Genomic DNA, 23,319 nt, shown 5'->3' with positions numbered 1-23,319 from the left:
ACTTGACGATGTCAATTTCACGTGTGTGTGTGTGTGTGTGTGTATGTGTGTGTGTATACTAAAGTCATTTGAATTTCTGATTGGTTTGAGTTTGAACTGTATTCTTCAGTTTAATCATCATGACAACATTGGATTGTTCTGATTGTGGCTTATACATTAGTGGAGTCATCCCAACGCTACAATAAATGTTTTTGATATTTTAACTTAACTGTATCATCTTAAATCATGCATCACGTTGAGCTATTTGAACATTAACATTTTATTGAAATTAAGGCGCAAACATTTTATGCTCAATCAGATGCATTTATGGTCAGAGCCAGCTTTTTTTTTTTTTTTAAATTCCACGTCTAAGTATTCTACATCTTAATACATGGCCACAGCATTTCAGCTCACCGTGCCAGCTCTCAGAATTTTCCAATCATTTATTTAGGATTTTAATTTGCAGCATGAATGGCTTTTTGAATGGAAGTCCTGATTGTGAAGCAGGGAGAGTGTGAACCACTACGCCATCAAAGGTTACCGGTACTTTAAAAAAGCAAAAACAAGACAAACCAGTGTAATGGTGATTGAAGGTTTCCAGTTGTATTTTTACTAGTTGAGCAGGTACCGTTGCTGTTAGCGTAAAGAGTCCTATCAGGCCGACCTATGTCTTTCATATTACAGTACTGTGTATACAGTTATACAATTTTGTGATCTTTCCCATAGGCAAGGAAAATTCCCTGAAATGAAAGTCATCGTGCACTGAATATCACCAGCTTGGACATCAGCTCATTCATGAACATTCTGATATGCCAGGACAAAGGAGTGCGAGGACCAAAAGCACTGGGCTACGAGTAGTACGCTACTGAGAAAATGTGGGTCATCTTGGGCCCAATTTTCTAGTACACTCAAAGTCCGTCATATTGTGCCCTTTGTACATAATTGGTTAGTGGTTAAAAAAAGTAATTCTCCATAGCAAAATTGTCTTCAAAGAAAATATATATTCCTTATATCGTCACTTGAAATATACTGTATAATCTCTGATCATTTACAGCAAAGAACAGTGTAACTGTTTACTCTAGGACACATTCTGCAGCAGCCCGCATCTTTTGGGGAGTTTTGCATAGATCCGAGTGTTGTGGTGACGCAGCAGCAGCAGCTCATGCGGTTTGGGCCGGGCTGGGTAGGGAGGATGCAGACGGCTCAGATGTATTTGTTGGCCAGATTCTGAACATCATTCTTGGTGAACTCTGTGCTTTCAGCAGATGACAGGTGTTCAAACAATTGGGTCACGTGGTGTCGCTCGTCCTTCTCCAGCAGCATCAGTACGACCTGAGGAAATGCATACCCATACCCTCATTTAGAATTTAAAAAAGGGACCACACGCCAACGCACTCTGGCATCCGTATGCAAAAACAATGGAACATTTATTCCAGGTCCTTGAAATCCATCTCATTGCGTCCATGTACTCGAGCATTCTGTCTTCACTTGTAGGAATTCTGTGCATTAACTCACTCAATTCCACAAACGACTTCAGTCGTTCATTACAATCAAATCATTCAATGCCAAGCAAAAGTTTTGTCATATTCTCATTTTTTAAAAGTGCTTTTTTTTTTCTTTTTAATGGAGTGGTTTGTAAGGGTCTGATGAGGTCTCCCTTAAATGACTTGCTTAAACAATGGTAATGAAGCGCCCTGCCAGCAGAGCCGGTTAACAATGGGGTTATTAGCTAGCTGCACAGTAGTTTAGAAGATAGCAAAACACCATTTCAGATTCAAAAGCACCTCTCTTTGCCATCTGTTTACAGTGGGTAAAGGAGGACTTTACTGTCATGGCCTCGGCGGGACTCAACAACGGCTTTCAGTTGGACAATGTGAAGCATACACACGACAAGGGAATAAAGCTGTATAGAATTCCCAGAATATGTGTTATGATACTTGGCAGAAGCATGTGTTTCATAAAGGAAACAAAGTGCAACAACGACCTTGGATATATGAGGAGGATGTCAAGGTTGTCATGAATAGCCACTAATGGCTGTCATGCCATTTTGGTGAGTTGATGACATTCGCAGTTAATAGTTTGTTATTTTGCAATCAAAAGCCAATGCTAAATGTTGTTTTTGCAGCTTTTTAGAAAGCAACCACTCTTCAGATGTTAGAAGCACAAATATTAGCGTCACTGTCACTGTTCTGCTTCCTTGTTCACTACAAAAAGCTATTTGTGGAGCAGCTGAATTTCGTGAAATTGCCTTCAACCGCTGAATACTAAAGAACGGAAAAAGGTTATTTTATGCCTGGTGAAAGAAGAGTCTATTTGATGTATAAATCGTCGAACACAATATTCTGTGGGTCTTCGGAAATCAGTCACAATGCTCACTCACCGAGAACCTGTCAGCAGTATGAAGATGATTGAGGTGTTTGTAAACTAGGTTGGGGTCCTTGTCCAGTAGATGCGAGTCCAGCACTTTCACGATGAAGCTGATGGTTTGCCCGTTGAGCTGAGTGCTCAAAAACTGCGGAAGCAGCTCTGGAGCCGTTGAAGCCAACATGTCGGCGCACGCTGCCATGTTACCACTGCTGCAGGCATTGTTTAAAGCTTGGCCAAATTCATACGCGTTGCTTGGTTGGAATTTAGCGCTCAACTCTTCTCTGAAACAACTATCAGAGGTTGCCACAGTTGACGTTTCCTGATCACCGTCCACCTGTGGAGGAGAATGAAGCATTGAAATCAAGTCTGTGTTTAGGTTAAGAAAGGTTTTGTTCAATAACTGCTTAGATGTTTAGAGTGGCACAACAATACATCTGCTCTTTATTCATTCACTGTCATTGATGGCTCAGGGATGCCAAAGATGCATTGTAACTGGGAGGGATGGCAGTGAAGGCCATGCTGGGTTTCAGGCGGTCTGCGTCATTGATGTAACAATGTTGGACTTTGTTAAAAGGCCCGTCCCATCCACGAGCAAGATGACTGACTGATGATGATAAACCAGGTTGCTTGAGAAAGTCAAGGGCGCTTGAACGAAAACAATGATGTGGGCGTATTTATTTTATTTACAATCATACTTCGAAGGGGAGGTCTACCCCCAAATTTTCTTTACAATATGTTCTAAGCCCCTCGACTAGTCTGAACACGGCATTCTGATTACGATTGTGTTTGTGGAATATGAATTAAGCAGCCCGTTTTTCGATATTTCAGGAGGCGGCCATTTTGCCACTTTCTGACGAATGATATGACATCACAGTTGCTCGGGCTCAAATAATCAACAATCACAGCTCGTCAGTTTTCTGAAGCTGAGCTATGATTGGTCGTTACGTTTCCTCCATTGAAAAAGAGTCTTTTTCAAAAATAGCAATCTAATTCAGATGTTTTTCCTTTTGTGTACTATTGTTTTTTTGTTTTTTAATGAAAACAAATCTGGAAAAGTTGTCTTTGTTGCCACTGTTGGAGCCACTGTCTCTGAAGGGAGTTGTATTTTTGTGTGAGTCACTTATTTTTGTCAGTGCAATAAAATATTTTTTAAAATTGAGATAAATAAATGCAGATGTTGTAGTTCAGTTCTGTTGTTGAAGTCTTGACCTTAGTATGGTCCGTTTTGTTTTGTACGGCCCTCACTGGCCACGTATGGCTACTGCATTTAGAGGTGTGCTCTCTTTGACGGGGTCAAGGGTGAAAAGCAAGATGGCTACCTTACAGTCAGGTGTGTGGACAAATGAGTTAGGCATGCAAGCTGGCCTCTCGGTTAGATAAGGTTTTTCAAAGCATTATTTGAAAGCAAGCTTGGCAGATCCGTATAGTTTATTAATCATCAACTCAACTCCTTATCCAACATCCACAACTTGACTCCTGACCTCTTCGCCTGAACAAACAAATGGTGAGTGAATGCATTGAAGCCTTGCTGAGACCTGTAGATGCACTTTGACTTATGGACAGCGAAATTTGGGAAAAAAATGATATAAACAAATTAAGAATCACGATGATATGGGCAATTTGGATATGTGAAGCATTTACTGGATTGGAACTTGTGGAAACTTAACAATACTTTAAAACTGAAATGTTTGTTGGAAGTACATTGAACAATGGAAATAAATCAGAAATTTACAAAGTAGGCGGCAGCTGTGAGAATTGTGATTGGAAAAAGTGTGGGTGTACGGGGGACTTTGACTGCACACCCAACAGTTTCCTATTTGCTACTGCAGGACATATCGAATTTTGGGGCGTTCACAGCCAACAGTATCTTAAAGCTATTCTGATGTCTGTGTATTAAAAAAAAGGCACAACTATCATAATGAGTTTTGAAGAGAGCCAATGATGGCTAAATAGTGCGAGAAGCACAAGACAAATCCGTCCGCTCATCCATCCTGTGATGGTTTGCTGAACAAAACGCGTATCTCACGAAAGTAGATTTTCCACAGAAATAAAAAAATGGGCGTAACTAGAAACGTTTGTAAAAAGGGGTCGTTCGTAATTCCTGGTTCCACTGTATTCAAAATGTGTACCTCTGTAATGGGGATGACCTTCCGGGATTTAGCTGGTGATTCGGCAATGAGACTTTGCTTGAGTAGATTTGTGACTTCCTCCAACTCCTTCTCTGCCTCCTGCACATTGGGATCCTGTTGCAGCACCTCCTGCAGGTCTGTACTGCATGCCAGGTAGTCCTGGCACAAGGAAAAACAAACCATATGGATGCTCACTCACAGAGGGTGGGGGCAAAATAGAGCATTAAATCGAAAGATAAGCAAATATCAGTCAATTCTATACTAATATGTGAACCCTTAATGCCGCAGATGAGTTCCAAAAGGAAATCATTACCTGAAGCAAAACATCTATTGGAAGAACAGACACTGAACCTGCACGACTTTCATCATATGGGCCTGCTGTCCTCACCTTAAGCCCTTTATTGGCCAGCGCTCGTCTGTAGAAAGCCTTCTTATTGCTTGGCTCCAGTTTGAGTGCGGCGTCACAGTCTTGCTTGGCCTCAGCAAATCTCTCAAGCTTCACGTAGCAGAGGGCTCTGCCAGTAGAAAGTGCACGCACGTATGCACGCGCGCGCGCACACACACACACACACACACACTCCACTTAGGACATTTCTATCTCTCATCAGCATCTCATCTGATTATGACTCACTCTGACAGTAAAAACTTAAACACGACACAAAAGGAAAGGGCCAGAATCCAATTTGGTGATATTTTATGTCAACAAGGGCATGTAAACCGGTGTAACAGGTTTATAATAGTTTTGGAATGTTCAATCATTCATTTTGAGTTTTGTTTCGGTTTTAATTAGTTTACTGAGTGGGTTTGTTAGTTTGTATTAGTTTTAATTTTTCCCCAAATGATTAGTCTTAGTTTAGTTGTTATTTGTTTTAATGTTATTCATCCATCCATTATCTGATCCTCGTGAGGGTCGCGGGTGTGCGGGAGCCTATCCCAGCTGTCTTTGGGCAGTTGGCGGGGTACACCCTGAACTGGTTGCCTGCCAATCGCAGAGCACACATTGACAAACAACCATTTGCACTCACAACCACGCCTCAGGATAATTCAGTGGTGCATTAACCTGCCATGCACGTTTTTGGAAATGTGGGAGGAGAATGGAGTCCCCGGAGAAAACCCACACAGACACGGGGAGAACATGCAAACATGCAGTCGAACCCTGCACTCCTGCCCTGTGACGCCGATGTGTTAACCATTCAACCATGCCGCCCAGTTTTAGTATTTGTGTATTAAAAAAAAAAAATATATATATATATATATATATATATAAAACATAACAAATGCAAGGTTGTTGCAGAGGAGCGACATCATCTGGTGGCGCATTTTTATTAGCTGCGGTTAGATGATGTCGCTTCTAGGCAACACAGTAAAAGGACCACAACATCCAGACGACTGTTTGACCTTCCTACTTTCAGCTAACGGCCGTGCTGCAATAACCAAATACATGCATTCAAATTCAAACCCAAAGATTCATGTACTGATATTAATATACAAAGACTAACTTCACTATCGAAATCTTGCTTTGTAATTATGTCTTGGCTGCAGCATGGTTAGGCTGATGTGTGTTTGCTCAGGTGTGGCTCCAAAGTCTGGTTGCTCTACAGGAGAGCCACGAACAAACACAAACACAAAAGGAAGTTTCCACCATCGCACAATCAACAACCTAAGATTAAAACAACATGGAAGTGGGGTATTATATTTATGAATGCAAGCAGCTGCCGTTATTGCATTTTTGAGGATTTATTCAAGACCATGTTTGATGCTCATTACTTATCAGAGGTGGGCGCATCAGTAAGATTTGCAGGTCCATCATTCCCCAATGAGCGGACCATCCGCCTGTCATCGTCAGTCTGTTGTTTATTCAAGCAGACCCAAAACTGTCATGTCAGTGCATCGCTCCATCAGTTGTTTTTTTTTATGCTTCCATCATTGCTAAATTGCAGTTCGTGCCACTATTTTATGAGTGGCAGATCTCACTTTTCAGCGCTGTCGAGAACGTGCTATTGACTGCAACATAGGCATTCAGAGCACAAGCAGTGCATCTACTCCAGGGAAGGACCACGCCTCGAGCTGATGTCCACAATCGCTGAATTGCTTCCATCATAATATTTACAATCGATACTTACGGTCATCTCTTTGACTCAAAACATTTAATAAATTAACAAAATATAACATGCCATGTGTGCCTTGTAAACCAGTGGTAAATAAATTGAATATAAAGTCCATTACAACAAATTCTGTTCCTGTCTCTCTCAAGTAATCCTTCTCTCTCTCTCACTCTCTAACTCTCCATTTGGTATACGTGACCCAAACTGGAAGACATTGTGAACAAATGATTCTTGAAATAAATCAGTCCGTCCGTACTGATCCAGTTAGTGACGATTCCAGTGCCGGATGAAAAACTGCAATGCATTATCTGTCAGGTTTTTTTCATAAGTTTCCCATCATTCGCCAGCAAGCACTGCTTGATGGTTCTTCCATCAGGACTGATGGAATCCCAACCTCTGCTTATCAGTATGCGTTTCAGAAAACAAATGAAATAGAATGAAGTGTACATTTTTCGAACCTGTTGGTGTAGATCGCACATTCCTCTGGCTTTATCTGAAGGCAGTCTGAATACTTTCCCAGGGCATCTTGGTATTGGCCGTTTTTCACAAATGTGTTCCCATCTTGCTTCAAATCTGCAAAACGAACTTCTGCTTTCCTTTCTAGATGACATAAAAAACAAAACATTGTCTACAAAAAACAAGTCTATTCCAATTCAAGAGAAATGTGAGAAAAAAAATGTTACTGATACTGGAGGGATAGTTTGTGTGTCAAGGGTGTGGAACAGTGGCTTATTTGAATTTTAATCATTTTAGATCTTTGGGGCAATTCACACATTCGCTTTCGTAATCCGGCAACAGTTTTGTGAAAACAAACAAACAAAAAAACAACACTTGTGCTGTGTGTGTGTGTGTGTGTGTGTGTGTTAATACATACATACAGTAATAACTCGTTTATCGCGGTTAATGGGGACCAAAACCATCCATCCATCCATCCATCCATCTTCTACCGCTTATCCGGGGCCGGGTCGCGGGGGCAACAGCTTTAGCAGGGAAGCCCAGACTTCCCTCTCCCTAGCTACTTCTTCCAGCTCTCCCCGGGGGATCCCGAGGCATTCCCAGGCCAGCTGGGTGACATAGTCTCTCCAGCGTGTCCTGGGTCTTCCTCGGGGTCTCCTCCCGGTGGGACATGCCCAGAACACCTCACCAGGGAGGCGTTCAGGAGGCATCCGAATCAGATGCCCAAGCCACCTCATCTGGCTCCTCTCGATGTGGAGGAGAAGCGGCTCGACTCTGAGCCCCTCCCGGATGACCGAGCTTTTCACCTTATCTCTAAGGGAGAGCCTGGACACCCTGCGGAGAAAACTCATTTCGGCCGCTTGTATCCGGGATCTCGTTCTTTCGGTCACGACCCATAGCTCGTGACCATAGATGAGGGTTGGAACGTAGATCGACCGGTAAATTGAGAGCTTCGCCCTTTGGCTCAGCTCCTTCTTTACCACGACAGACCGATACAACGTCCGCATCACAGCAGACGCTGCACCGATCCGCCTGTCGATCTCCCGCTCCCTCCTGCCCTCACTCGTGAACAAGACCCCAAGATACTTAAACTCCTCCACTTGGGGCAAGATCTCCTCCCCGACCCGGAGGGGGCACTCCACCCTTTTCCGACTGAGGACCATGGTTTCAGATTTGGAGGTGCTGATTCTCATCCCAACCGCTTCACACTCGGCTGCAAAACGCTCCAGTGAGAGTTGGAGAGCCCTGCTTGAAGGAGCCAACAGTACCACATCATCTGCAAAAAGCAGAGATGTAATACTGAGGCCACTAAAACGGACCCCCTCAACGCTTCGGCTGCGCCTAGAAATTCTGTCCATAAAGGTTATGAACAAAACCGGTGACAAAGGGCAGCCTTGGCGGAGTCCTACCCCCACTGGAAACGATTCCGACTTACTGCCGGCAATGCGAACCAAACTCTGACATCGGTGGTATAGTGACCGAACAGCCCGTATCAGGGGGTTCGGAACTCCATACCCACGAAGCACCCCCCACAGAACTCCCCGAGGGACACGGTCAAACGCCTTCTCCAAGTCCACAAAACACATGTAGACTGGTTGGGCGAATTCCCACGTACCCTCGAGGACCCTGTTAAGGGTGTAGAGCTGGTCCACTGTTCCACGGCCAGGACGAAAACCACACTGCTCCTCCTCAATCTGAGGCTCGACTTCCTGACGGACCCTCCTCTCCAGCACCCCTGAATAGACCTTACCAGGGAGGCTGAGGAGTGTGATCCCTCTGTAGTTGGAACACACCCTCCGGTCCCCCTTTTTAAAAAGAGGGACTACCACCCCGGTCTGCCAATCCAGAAGCACTCTCCCCGTTGACCACGCGATGTTGCAGAGGCGTGTCAACCAGGACAGCCCCACAACATCCAGAGCCTTGAGGAACTCCGGGCAGATCTCATCCACCCCTGGGGCCTTGTCACCGAGGAGCTTTTTAACCACATCAGTGACTTCAACCACAGAGATAGGAGAGCCCACCTCAGAGTCCTCAGACTCTGCTTCCTCCAAGGAAGGCGTGTTGGTGGAAGCACCCGAGATAAACGAAAATCCGCGAAGTAGCGCCCCCCCACCCCATGTACATGTACATATGTATGATTATAAAAATATTTATAAGGCCAAATTTAATGGTATACATGCATGTAGAAGTAAATTTTGTAGTAATTAATATTACTTAATGCTATATACTAATAGATTTAAACATGTATAAGTTAGGTTAGGGTATGAATAACAAAATACAGTAAACATATACATGTAGTACTGTATATGTTGCTCTATGTGACTCGCTGTTGTTTTGCTGACTTTCGCTGCTTCTCGCGGACCGTGTGTGTGTATGTGTGTGTGTGTGTGTGTGTATGTATATTTATATGTATATGTGTGTATATATATGTATATACAGTGTGTGTGTGTGTGTGTATAGAGAGAGAAATGTATTGTATTTTTTTTTCTTTTATTTCTATGGCACTGATATAAAGCCAAGTTCTGTTAAAGCTCATTCAAGCAGAGACCAGTCAGTACATGAATGAGTCAATCCCAGCTCAGTGTTGTGCCTTTCCGACAGTGGCCACGTAATAGAGAGAGAACGTTTATAGCCTCCTTTCACACTTAAGAGCGTAATCCCCCAGTGTACGTGTGGGTAGGCTAAAAACAGCAAGAGTAAGTTCCGTTTTTTTTTTTTTTTAAATCACAAACCTGCATCCTTGGCAGCCTTCTCAGCCCGAGCCTGGAGGACTTCAGCGCTGAGTGGCTCCTCTCTGCGGTGCTGCTGGGCCCAGAGAGGAACCAAAGGAATAACTGGGAGTTTCTCTCGCCAGTCTGCACCGTCCTGCTCGATCAGCAAGCGGGTGATCCTGAATGCATTGATTGACGGGACATGTAGACAAACATGTAACATCCCTCAAACACAGGCAAAACACAAAAGAATAATGAAGCACAAACATCAAGTAAGATGCATCACTATAATCCTGACTCACTAAAATGTGTATGAGAATGTTTTGGCTTCAAAGTGAGAAGTAAAGACTGATTAATACCTGTTGACACTGTCATGTGCGGCCTGCACGCTGACGTCGATCTGCAGAACAGTCTTGTAATCCACATAGGCCTTGCGGTAGCGCTCCAGGGACTCGTAAGCCATGGCCCGGCGCAGGAGGGGCTTGAGCGAGAAGGGCTGTAGCTCCAGGGCTCTGAGGAGTATAAATAGATGTGAAGAGAGGAAAAGGCAAAGGATCAAGACTGGTAGCAGATGCTGGTGTAAGAGGCACGTCCATCTAGACATGCCTGCTTTGACGAATACAGTGTATATTCATTGACTCATACATACAACGGAATGACCAACATGTATATTAAATGTTCATATTTCACCCCTCTGATGTAGGTGTAGAGTAAGACTTTGGTTACCTAATTTAGCTGTATGACATTGGTATTATTAATCACACTCCATCATTAACATTCCTTTTCTCACTCAGTGTACACGCACGCACGCACGAGCAGAGCATTGCAAGGTCAAAGAGTAACTCACCGTGTGCAGTCCTGAATGCAGTCTTGACTGTTGCCATCTTTCAGGTAGCAAGCTGCTCTGTTAGAGTACAGAATACACAGATCATCTGGACTATCAGTACCTGCAAAAAAGACAAGAGCAATCTATAAATGCAGTACTAACATAGAATGCTCATTTTCAACAATTTGTAATTGTCCACCTAAAACGACACAAGCAAATAAGTGGGGAATTGGTGTTTTGTGCATTTTTAATGTTTTCTTTTTTTAATTCCATCAAGGTATGCATAAATATCTCTGGAGTAAGACTTTCTGGAGGCGAGCTGTCGGAGGAAGAGGAGCGTGTGTCTGTGAGTCGAGGCTGATTGTTGCGCGAAATATTACCTTCAATGTTTTTGGGCGTGTTTATGTCTGACATTAACCGGTTATTTTCACAATGTAGAGGTTGTTGATCAACCACCGCTCGTCCCATTTCGTCATCTTAAGAAGACACTATAGCTATTCTTTGTCTTTTCATTGTGATAGGAGGTCATTGGGACCCATTGAGGAGTCGGTTCAACCCCACAAAACTACTCATTACCAAAAGAACACTGTACCTACAGTGAAAGAAAATGTTGGTGGATGCATTATGCTTTATGGTTCTTTTTCAAGTGGAACTGGGCCCTTGGTCAACATGGAGAATTTTCAACAGTCAGTGTTAGCACAGAGAAAAAAAAAAAGAAAGCTTACTAGAAAAGCTGAAATTGGGGTTCTTCAGAAGCACTTCAAAATTCCAGCAGGTGTGTGCTGGCTCTCATATTACATGAGTGTGAATGTGATGGGTTAATTCTGAACACGGCCATATTGGAGGAGGATGTGCACACTTCTGCAACCTTATCTCAGTTTGATTTAAGTCACCCTCGAAAGAGGATTTTTAAAAAATTTGACTGTATAGGTTATAGGTCACATTAGTGGCAATTTTTTAATTCCTTAAAAGAGTCCACTATATATATATGGTGGACCGGTGGTCAGCGCATCGGCCTCTCAGTGCAGTGTTGGCTGGCAACTGGTTCAGGGTGTGTGTGTGTGTGTGTATTATATATATATATACTGGATATATGTGTGTGTGTGTGTATATATATATACAGGTATATATAATACACACACACACACACACACACATAGTTTCTTTCGGATGGAGTATGACGTGATACAGTTCTACTGCCATACACTCCGACATTAAAGGGATTTTGTTAAAAGTTAGAAAAACTTAAAACAGGCATGTGGCAAGGCTGAACAACCAACCTCCAGCCTCTTTTCAAGCTCCTGTTACCTGTTTACACAGAAAACATAGCCTCCACCAATTTTCATTTCTGCATTCAAGGAAGTCCGAATAAACAAGCCTCTAGTGTGATTGCATACAGTACATTCATGGGCAAAAACATGAGGTACTTTGGCAGTTAATATTCTGTCAAGAGCTGTACAGTGTATGAAAGATTTATCCTTTGCAAAGAACATAATGCTCAGTTTTGATGGACACTATCAGAGAGTTATTCATCTAAAAATCTGTTTATTATTGTGGAAGTAGTTCGTAATGGTCCAGGGTTCGAATCTGGGCTCTGCCCTTCCGGTGTGGAGTTTGCATGTTCTCCCCCGTGCATGTGTGGGTTTTCTCCGGGTACTTCAGTTTCCTACATTATTCCAAAAACATGGATGGTATGTTAATTCGACACTCGAATTTGTCCCTAGGTGTGAGTATGAGTGTGTGAGTGGTTGTTCGTCTCTGTGTGCCCTGCGATTGGCTGGCAACCAGTTCTGGGTGTAGCCCACCAGCTGCCTGAAGAGAACTGGGATAGGCTCCAGCATGCCCGCGACCCTCATGAGGATAAGCGGCTGGGATGATGGATGGACGGATGGATGGACAGACGGACAGATAGTTTGTAATGGTTAAGAATTGCACTTTCTAGACACATTAGAAAGAAAAAATAAGCAATGAGCAATTTCGGGAGGAGGCAGGAGAGTTTTAACAATTGAACATTGCACCTATATTTGGTCATTTTAGATTAAGTCAGAATGGATGTTAAACCTCAGGACAGAAATCCATCCATCCATTTTCTAATCTACTTATCCTCACAAGGGTCGCGGGCATGCTGGAGCCAATCCCAGCTCTCTTCAGGCAGCAGGCGGGGTACAACCAGAACTTGTTGCCAACCAATCGCAGGGCAGACAGACAAACAAAACCATCCACACTCACAATCACACCACACAGTGTTCAATCAGCATACCACGCATATTTTTAGAATATGGCAGGAAACCGGAGTACCTGGAGACATCACACCCAGGCACGGCGGTCGAACATGCAAAAAGAACCATGGACCGCTGCACTGTGAGGCGGACGTCCAAAGCAGTTGACCACTGTGCCGTGCCAAACAGCAAAAAGTGCAATCATTTTGAAAAAGGATAGAATACAATACAATACAAGACACTTTATCATTACAATAAACTGCTTTGCAAGAGTAAAAGAAATTCCCCTTATTTCATTGAGTGCCCTGTTAAGTTTTCTGACAGTTTATACATGTAATTATTATTATTTTTGGGGGGTGTTGTTTATCCTCACTGTTGCGCAGGTGTGCTTCAGGCTATCCCAACTGACTTTTTTGCAAGAGGCAAAACGCAGCCAAAGGACAGCCTTATTGCAGTTATATTTATGATACTTTGGGAGATGATGAGACAGATGACAGTCATGTATAGAATGTTGCAGGGACACGAGTGGACTTCAAACAGAGTCAGTCGCAAACTTCCGTCATATGGAAATGGTCCCATCATGTATGTAGATCAGAACAGCAGTGGTACTGACTACATTCATCTATCATTTGTCCTCATTGATTCTCTTGCTTCTACTGTGAGATTTATAGCAATATTCCTCATTCAATTTCACGACAACGGACCGCCAGTCATGTGACCTGGACAGACCTGTGCAGATAGGCTTAGTGCCAGGCTGAGGATAAAACAGAAACACCGTCCATTTAGAGCACAAGGTGTCACATCACTCTTCTTGGGTGAAAATCTTGACTCACATTCACTTGTGTGGATCGAGAGGTTATTACTTGATGAGGCACATCAGAATAGCTTTTGAGTGAATTTCAATTGAAACATTGAAATATTTCAGACATTACAGTGGCAAGGTCATGTCCTTTGAATTACAGCTTTGATGATTCTAAGCTATACTTATTCAGGTGTGGGCGCAGGTGAAAAAAGGTAAGCAGACACATACCAGCTTCTTCTCACAACACGTTCACAAGCTAATCGCTATAGTAGTTACTTGAATGTCATTGTCGCACAACAAGCTTTGTGAGTGTACATATACTAAGACTTCAGTAGTAACATGCTCAGCCTTACCTGCATCACTATAGCCTTGAATTGCTTGGGAGTATTTTTCCAGTGCGTCGCCAAACTGTCCATTCTTAAACAGCAGGTTACCTTCATTCTTTAAGCGGGACAGAGGCAAGGGGAGGGCTCCACATGGCACATCAAGATTGACAGGTTCGCCAACATTTGTACCCGGTGGAGTTTCCTTGGTGCTGCCGCTGGCTTGATCAGCCTGAGATGACACTGATGATCCTCTCTTGACTGTTCCATTAGCTGCCTTGTCCTTCGCTTCTTGTGGGACTTTGTACTTGTCTGAGCTGCCACCTTTGCTTCTCCGGTGTCCGTGATGGGAGTGCGAAGACTCATTGTGTGGGGCCCCGTCCCCTTTGCCGTGGGGCCTCTTCTGCGCGTTACCCATGTCTCCCCTCTCCGCAGGAGCAGCTGAACAGCCGTCCCCTCCCAGAGTCTGGCTGGGTTCAACCGGACAATCTAGAGGGGAGAAAGAGAGCAAGAGGGAGGGAGGAAGAATGAAACACACCCACAGGAAGCAGTCACTGGTTACATCACAGTTGGAGGAGGGTTGAGATTCACATGACACTGAGCCACATAAGAGCAGTTGGAGGAAGTGGCGGGGGGAATTACAAGAGCACTGGTTGGGTTGGGGGTAGGGCGGAAAAAACACGTGCATGCATACAGTAACGTCACGTGGTCTTGCCGGAGGAGATTTGTGGCACAGCCTCAGGGCAGTCATTCAGAATGACAACTCTAGTGAACAAATATACTGTAGGCTACACTTAAATGCCATAAGACGCACAATCAACTAAAATCCAATACAGAAGCTGGATCATAAAATTCTGCCTTTAGAATGTTATAATGTTGTCAATGTCAGATAAATTAAAAGCTGTTTAGCATCTCAGCATAATACAGAAAATTATACTTACACCATATATATATATATATATATACATACTGTATATACACACACACACACACACACACACGTCAGCAAAACTATATACGTGTAATGATAAGTGCAGTGTGTGATGTAAATACTGGCCATCAGGCAGTAATGTACAATAGAAAGTACTGAAATACAATACCGTAATATGATATACAGTACCTATATGTCTACGGGTATACGGAGTCCTTCATTCATTCATATTAGTTAAAAAGATAATGACGCGTGCAAGTGAGTGTGTAAATGAGCCTGGGTGTGCAATAGCATTGATATGTATATAGGCTATGTGAGTAAGTTTATACATTTTAAGTCTACTGCATTCTTATTATATTAGTGTGAAGTAGTGTAGAACTCAAAATGCATCTAATGAGCGGTTTGCAATACTGTTTTTTGACTAGCTAAAAATAATCAGCGCTCAAAATGATGCCTTGTTTCCAGTTCAGTATGCATTACTGCAGACGACAAATTTCAACAGCGAATATCTCGTACAGTGAATCATACCTCTCCGACGTTGAAACGCAGTATATTATTTTTGTGTTTTGTGTACGGCCTAACGTTTGTACACAAATCTAATGTGGATGGTGGACGTGTTCTACAAAATCTGGTTTTAAAACTGCGTTATAAATGCATCCGTTCAGGAGCTTTTGCGTGACCACTTTTATAAACTGGAAATACCTTTCAGATTGACAAATTGCAAAATAAAGCATAACGAGCTGATGTCATTACCCTGCGTGCACAGGTCCTTCACTGATATGGAAAAGTTGATAAGATTCGATTAAATGTTTCTACTGTGCGAATGCAAATCAGTCATTGATAACTTTGGATTCTTTTTAACATTCAACAACTCTCACCAGTCTGCTCCAGTTTTGTCTCTTCGAAATGCTCCTCCTCCTCCTCCTCCTGGATGATGATTTTTCTGCCTTTTCTCGCTTTTCCCTGTCGCACTTCTGTCATCTTCTTTGTAGTTTCAGACAGAAGTTGCTACATCACAAATAATTTCACACATCAGAATTTGTGACGTCATATGAAGGCAGACCATGACATCAGCGCTGGTGACCACAACTACCATCTGCGGGTTGCTATTACTTCAGCTTCAACCATTTTCTCTTGATTAATTTCGTATTTAGATGTGACGGCACACAAAAGGCAGCGACACCTGGTTGACAAAAAGTGAAACTGCATTTAATACCTCCAAGCAGAGGTCCTTGATTGACGACTGTGTCCCGAATATTATTACATTATTCGTACCACTTTATTTCTATTAAAAATGCGCCATACAAAAATAAAAAAAAACATTCAATTGAAAACCATGAGGTATGGCAGGAATTGAATGTGCCTTTTTGGATCTTGTATGAAGATATTTTTTGAGCGGTCTACAGCTTGACCTGACGCCTTAGAAAAGGGGGGAAGGATTTACCGTACAAACGGTTCAAAATAGCAGTCGTGGTTCATCAGAATCACTTTAAATGGTGGCAGACGAGTGCTGACTCCCATTTAACATGAGTTTGAATGTCATTAGTTAATTCTGAACACACCCAATAATAAGAATGTGTGCACATTGTGCAAAAACATTGACTTAGTTGTTTATTTTTCCTTCAACATTATCTCAGGTGTTAATTTTTCACTTCTCTAAAACATTACTCTTTCCCCCCCAATTAAATTATAGGTCGGTGGCACAGTGGGCGACTGGTTAGCACATCCGCCTCACAGTGCAGAGGTGCGGGGTTTGATTCCGGCTTCGGCCTTCCTGTGTGGTGTTTGCATGTTCTCCCATGCCTGTGCGGATTTTCTGCAGGTAGTCCTCCCACATTCCCCAAAACATGCATGGCAGGTTAATGGAACACTCGATATAAATTGTCCCTAGGTGTGAGTGTGAGCGGGAACAGTGGCGGTTCTGGGGGGGGGGGGGGGCAGCGGGGGCCAGTGCCCCTGTAGCACCGATTCTGGCCCCCCCCTGTGGCCCCCCCTCCGAGCGCAGATTACGCAGTCGTGCCGAGTCGCCGACGCGAAAGGTGGAACCAACGTGCGTGATTTAACATTCTAGTCGGACCCTTTAGTGCGCTGCGCCATTTAAAAATGAGAGGGAAAATGAGAAGCAGTCCGCAGAGAAGGAAATTACCACAAGAGTGCTATTTGCGTGTGTGTGTGTGTGTGTGTGCGTGTGTGTGTGTGTGTGTGTGTGTGCGCGTGTGTGTGTGTGTGCGTGTGTGTGTGTGTGCATGAGTGTGTGAGTGTGTGTGCGTGTGTAACTTTTTTAGTCTCCCTTTTTATTTTAATTTTTATTTAACAGGATCAATATATAAGACATTGCCTTTTAAATTTGTAAAACATCTAGCTTCAGTGTATTTGCAATTTTTGTCCCCGGCAGGCTGGTACCATATCATCCCCTGGCTTGAATATTCTCAACAGATGGACACGGCGTATTGTTACGCTTGCAGACATTTTAGCCCTCCTAATACTGTTTTTTTCTCATCACTGTAATGTTATGACTACAATTTCAAAGTCTGAAGAAATAAAAAGTCAAATAAGATTTCGAATCTGTCTTTTTAGCCCTGGGTTGAATGTGCCCCCCCATCAAAACCCCTGGCCCCAGCCCAGCCCCCTCAGTGAAATTGATCCAGAACCGCCCCTGAGCGGGAATGGTTGTTCATCTGTGCTCCGTGATTGGCTGGCAACCAGTATAGGGTGTCCCCGGCCTCCTAGCCGAAGACGGCCGGGATAGGCTCCAGCACGCCCGCGACCCTCGAGAGGATAAGCGGATTAGAAAATGGATGGATGGTTGAATTATAGGTTACAAGTCAATGTAATAGTGGAAACAGTTTTGAAATGATTTATCTTGCTCTCATTTATTTCTTTCCCCAAAACTTGGAATTTGAACAGGGATGTGTAGACTTTTTATAGCCACTATTAATGCTCTTCCATCATATCGCAGAAGGAAGGTACAATAAAATGCACCCATCAGACCAGTTGCCATTCATACACCTGCATAAATTATGCATGGCATTTTGCTAATAAATTATGGTGGAGCTCAATTAAACAGGCCTAAATTTCACAGTAAGTACAGTACATTTGAGAGTAAATTGAGATCATCTTTATTCCGTTATGCTGTAGTGGACTCCCCGTGTTTGAGTTTCAGCACTTGCAAATTCAGCGACGTGTCGCAATGCCCCCCCCCCCCCACCCCCAAGATCAAAATACAGTATTCTCTTTGTATTTTGGGGGACAAATTACTTTCTAGAGGCTGTACCGTATTTTTATTGTTTTGTAGTGTATCATAACCATGGCAAAATAGTTGTCTGCACAACCAAGCTTTTGCTCAACCACATTTTTTGTGCAGATCGGCTGAAGTTGTACCAACACTCGAGATCACAAATCGAAAAGCGGCAGTATCAGCTGCTTAAAATGCACTAGGCTTTCCAAGTATATACTCTAAATTATGAATCTGCTAAATTGTAAGCAATTTTTGAAACTTTTTGATGTGCTTTGTGGTATAGTTATGGTTGAATCTTTAATCACATACAATCAATTTTAGCGGAGTCTCAATTATTCACAGAATTTTACTGTTTGAGGACAATTGGGACTGAGCCCGAACGTGAATAGTAATAGTTACTAGTTAGTTCTCGTTTGCCTCAGGTTGGCTCTGCTCACGCTGCTGCACAAAACATCCGCATGCTGTTAGTCCCCTCCCAACTTGTAACTGTACATGCCTTTGTGTGCGACACAAACCAGTTTAATGTGCACTGTTCATAACCTCAAAATGTCATGACATCAAACGTATGAAAAACACCGCTAGGCCATAAATGTAAAACAATCAAATGATAAGTTACAGTGTGGCTGGAGCTCAACGTGCCTCATTGTGCTGCATGCCGAGTATTCTTGTACCCCTGTGCGAACTACTTCTGGTAATTGTCCGCTGTTTATATGTCATTTGTCAAAACTGTAAACTGAGGAGAACCCTGTTGTGTAACTCACAGTGGCTGCAGCATTCTGTGGCTCTTCACTCAGCACCACTCTCAGGTCTTCAACAGCCATTTGGAAGTTCCCCATTTCATTGTACACAGCGGCACGACGTAGCAAAGCTGGAGAGGAGATACATTAGTCATTGTTATAACTTGATTGTTTTGGTTCTAGAGGAATGTTTTTCATTGAGGGTCCGCTGAAGTGCTCAAAAGCATCCATCCATCCATTTTCTGATCCGCTTCTCCTCGGGGGGTGCTGGAGTCTATCCAAGCTGCCTTCGCGCAATAGGCGGGGGACACCCTGAACCGGTTGCCAGCCCATTGCAGGGCACACAGAGACGAACAAACATCCGCGCTCACACTCACACCCAGGGACAATTTTGAGTGTTCAATTAGCCTGCCACGCATGTTTTTGGAATGTAGGAGGAAACCGGAGTACCCGGCAAAAACCCACGCAGGCCCGGGCAGAACATGCCAACTCCACACAGGGAGGCCGGAGCTGGAATTGAACCCGGTACCTCTGCACTGTGAGGTCGACACGCTCACCACTGGACCACCGGGCTGCCCCTGTTCAAAAGCAAATTGGCGCCTCAAGGTGCATCTCAGTAAATTAGAATATTGTGAAAAATGTACATCCATTTTTCAATTAAAAAGTGCGACTTAACATAAAGGAAAATATTGTAATTTTGTCTCACAGCTAAGAAAATCTCCTAATTCTCACCTCATGAAATTCAAATACTGGGAAAAATTCAGTATGACGTTGCATTAAAAATCAACTCAAATAACTTAATAAACAAACACCAATCGTATACAGGAAAACAAAATCATTACTCAGATTTGTGAGCGAAGGAGAAAAACCAACAACCATGGGTAAAAAGAGAAGGACCTGCTACAAAAGGCCCCCCAACATGGGATGTGAAGATAGACCTGGGAGGAAAACTGCAGTTCCCCCGGGTTGTCCAGTTAACCCTCCGACCGGATGTGGTATTGTGGTCTGAAGAGGCAAAGAAAATCAACCTCATTCAGCCTACAGTCTCATAACCAGGCCCTCAAACGGAAGAAATCCAAGTTTCAGGATCTGTTAAGTTACTTCAAGGAGAAAGGACGGCAAGCATGGATGTTTACAGTCGCAGCTGGTTGTCTACTATGATTGGAGAATGCTAACGTCCGTCGGATCAACATGAACACAGAGAAAGGCAGATGCTTGTGGAAAAGAGCCTCTTGTTGGTTATGAAGCAGGTGAAGATGTAAGCGAAGAAGAGGAGATGGGCAGTGATTTGGCCACCATCGAGAGAGTGTTGTGGTTCAGTGTTGAAACCTGCCTCCACTGCCAAAACGATCAGAAGCTGGTAATTCTGATATTACCGTGCGAACAAGCTGAAGGCTGCTATTAAAGCTTCCAGTACACCTCAGCAGTGTAGCAAGCTGTTCGCCGTGCCACACCATCTTGATTCATGCAAGGGTTCTCAAAACCAACTATTATTTGTATGTGAATGAAAATACCCTTCAGGAGACCAACATTTCTATTTTGAAAAAAAAATCGGAACAATTTTGAACAAATTTGGTTTCATATAATGTTCAAATTGTGTTAGGTGGCAAATTCGTTTTTCGGTATGAACTATCATCATCAGAATTCCCATAAATATTTCACTGTGAGTTGAATACACCCTTTTCTTCCACTTTTTTTTAATTGAACAGTGAAACACCCAAATATTTTTGATGCCCCATGTATATGAGAATAAAGTACCTTTCACGTTGCAGGGTTCGAGTTCCAATACACTTTGGCAGTCATTCATGGCCCTTTTCCATTGCTTGAGTTTGATCCCTGCTTGGGCCCTGTTATTGTAAGCCGCCACCGAGGGCATGATGGCGATGCTCCTGCGATCGGATGATAAAACGGCATCACAGTTTATCTTCAGGCAGGCAGAGGCCCAGCATATATAGAGAAACAACATTTGAAAAGTCTGACCTGGAGTAGTACGCAACTGCCTCCTCATAATCATTTGCTCTGAAAGCTTCATTTCCTTTGTCTTTTTCACGCTCTGCCAGAAGGTGTCTCACCTCTGCTGTCAGCGCTGGATGTATTGGTGAGACACAATTTGGACATTAGAGGAGTTGCAAAACTCCATGCATTTGGCACTGGACAAATAACATTGAGTTGAATTACATGAAGGATCCACTTGAGTCGTGGGATGCACATTTCTCATGGCAGGCTGGTCATTTTTAATAACATCCCCATCAATTCTCTGACATTCTTTCTCCACATCAAACCTAGAAGAAGATGATAAGGCAAAATACATAGATATGTGGATCGATGTTTTTCCTTTTTGATCTTCTGTTTTAATATTTAAATATATACAGTATATACTAAGACAAACACTCACTTGTCCCATTCTCGATAATCTCGTGGCTGGACACGCTTTTGTTTACGAGCTGAAATCTGTGCGGGGAGAGGAAAAAAATTATCCAATCGAGCAAATTATTTAAATGAATCTGTAAACAGAAGGAAGCAGAATTACTTCGCTGAAGGGAACAGAGCAATTGGACCCTCTTACAGGTGGAATGTTTTGATCTACAACATCCTCAAACATTAACAGATTTTTAAGGGAAGTCTCTGTCACTCTGGCTTCATCTTGCCAAATCTGCAAAATCAAAGATTTTGAGTAATGTTTTCCTGATACAATACATATCAATAATTGATTAAGTAAAATAGTGCACCCTCAACTCATCCGCAATATGATTCCACTCATCTGCTGAAAGGCTGGAGGATGTGGTCACAGGATTTTCCTTCCTAAGAGCTCGGCTCCGAGGGTTCAATTTCTCCAGGCGATTCTCACAGAACTCGATCAGATGAGGATAAATGCCCTCCTTGCCAGACCTGGATATACATACATTTGTTTAGTAGAGTCTAGGTGTGCTTATTCATATTTTAGAGTCAATGACTGCATGTATTGTTATTGGTTGGTTTCTTGGGACTCACGGTGGTTATGCATACCTGTCAACTTTTCGGAGCGCCAACCTGTATAAACTACCAAAAAAATCCTTATAAAGAGCAAATAATCCTTATAACATACCAAAGAATTTAAATGTCAAAATAACGGCAACCCCCCCCCCCCCCCACGAAATTTTCAATGATATTTATTGTAGATCTCCATAATACAATGTCTGGTTAATGTCTAATCATCATTCTACTTAGTGGCATTACTGTGTTCAGAGTTGTATTCCTGCGTTACTTTTTTCACCAACTCCAAATGCTGACCCATCGGCTCGAAGTTACAGCATCCATTCATATTTACTTTGGAAATGAAAGCATTCGAGTAGCCTAGCACTATTCTGGTCAAAAGCAAACGGAATTACCTGTTAGGGGGGGGGGGGGGCTGAAATTGTCAGAATCCGTATGATTTGTGCGATACGGCCATATAGTAAGATTCACCACAAAATCCGTATGAACTATGGCTAAACCGTATTAGTTGACAGGTATGGTTATGTGTTGATGCTTTTTAAAATAGCATCATCTGCACACAGATCTCATGATCTGTATCGATTAAGTTAATACTGTGAAGTTGTTTTTTTTAAAATCATCATTGCAGGGAGTCATTTGTTGAGGGTGTATTACGTAGTGATGCAGACATCTGGCGTTGTGTATGCTCGGACTGGCTCACGACAACCGGGATAGAAAATGCAGTTGACATGAGACAGTCAAAAAATAGTACACTATACATTACAATGACAACCATTGTAATGGATTCTTCTCTGTTTAATGTAAGATGACAACTATCATGTTTGTGAAGCACAATTTTGATTCAAATAATTGTTTTGAATATGCACTTTTGTAATTACCTGAGTAAAATAAGGATTTTCTCCAGGTATTTGGCATCCTTGCATTTGTCAATGTAATCGTATTCCAGGTGCTCCACTGGGATCTTCAGGGACCCGCAGTCAGAGGAAGTGAAATGGTTTTGAAGAAAGGAAGCTGAACTCATGACTATGCACTTTATTCCTCACAAATTTGATGAAATATTATTAATAAGAAAAGAAACCCTTTTAGTCGTTAAACACACTTTTCTCGGAGTAAACGAAAAGACACAACTCTATTGATCGTTATTGATCCTAGTGTTGGTTATTAATCCCCTACACTTGGACTCCCGGAATGGCGTTATAACGAACAGTGTTTGAAGCGTTGCCCGTGGAAACGAGAAAGGGCTGCATACGTCATAAAATGGCGTCAGGGCGTGATTGATCAAAGTATGGTCAATTATATTTCCACATACATTTTTTTAAATTTAAGACCCAAAATTCTCAAACTTGAATTCATTCATTCATTCATGCCTGATATTTAACAAAACACAAATCCAAAACACGGTAAAAGTGCAAAATCGATACAAGTATTACATAAAAAATAAATACCAGAATCCAAAATCCTGTAAAACTGTCTGTATTCAGGAAAGAGAATTTTAATAAAAATAAGTATATGCAAAAAAAAAT

At 42.7% G+C, this 23,319-nt stretch overlaps 1 protein-coding gene across 1 annotated transcript; it reads right to left on the bottom strand.

The window, feature by feature from the left end:
- Nucleotides 1-557: 557 nt before the first annotated feature.
- Nucleotides 558-22,817, bottom strand: LOC147203445 (sperm-associated antigen 1-like). Its single transcript, XM_086112841.1, has 18 exons — nt 22,675-22,817; nt 21,553-21,712; nt 21,354-21,476; nt 21,219-21,274; nt 21,002-21,105; nt 20,804-20,909; nt 20,582-20,712; nt 18,848-18,954; nt 15,727-15,856; nt 13,948-14,406; nt 10,595-10,694; nt 10,107-10,259; nt 9,769-9,926; nt 7,039-7,180; nt 4,864-4,990; nt 4,476-4,634; nt 2,360-2,680; nt 558-1,311 (listed from the first exon to the last, which is right to left on the bottom strand). Exons 1-18 carry the CDS (start codon nt 22,815-22,817, stop codon nt 1,183-1,185), a joined length of 2,808 nt encoding a protein of 935 aa, XP_085968967.1. The 3' UTR covers nt 558-1,182.
- Between the last annotated feature and the right edge of the window lie 502 nt (nt 22,818-23,319).

The sequence above is a fragment of the Hippocampus guttulatus genome, chromosome 6 (genome assembly GCF_054856545.1).
Source record: "Hippocampus guttulatus isolate MCC_2025c chromosome 6, RoL_Hgut_1.0, whole genome shotgun sequence".
Classification (NCBI taxonomy): Eukaryota; Metazoa; Chordata; class Actinopteri; order Syngnathiformes; family Syngnathidae; genus Hippocampus; species Hippocampus guttulatus.
Note: the sequence above shows the minus strand (reverse complement) of the source record. Positions and strands in the feature narration are given on the sequence as shown.

What these genes read in the sequence shown, in the direction of transcription:
- LOC147203445 (XM_086112841.1), bottom strand. Translation starts at nt 22,817, where the DNA reads ATGAGTTCAGCTTCCTTTCTTCAAAACCATTTCACTTCCTCTGACTGC. An exon ending in ATATTGCGGATGAGTTGAGG is followed by an intron (nt 21,477 to 21,552) that starts GTGCACTATTTT and finishes TTGATTTTGCAG; the next exon opens with ATTTGGCAAGATGAAGCCAG. An exon ending in CGAACCCTGCAACGTGAAAG is followed by an intron (nt 18,955 to 20,581) that starts GTACTTTATTCT and finishes TCTCCTCTCCAG; the next exon opens with CTTTGCTACGTCGTGCCGCT.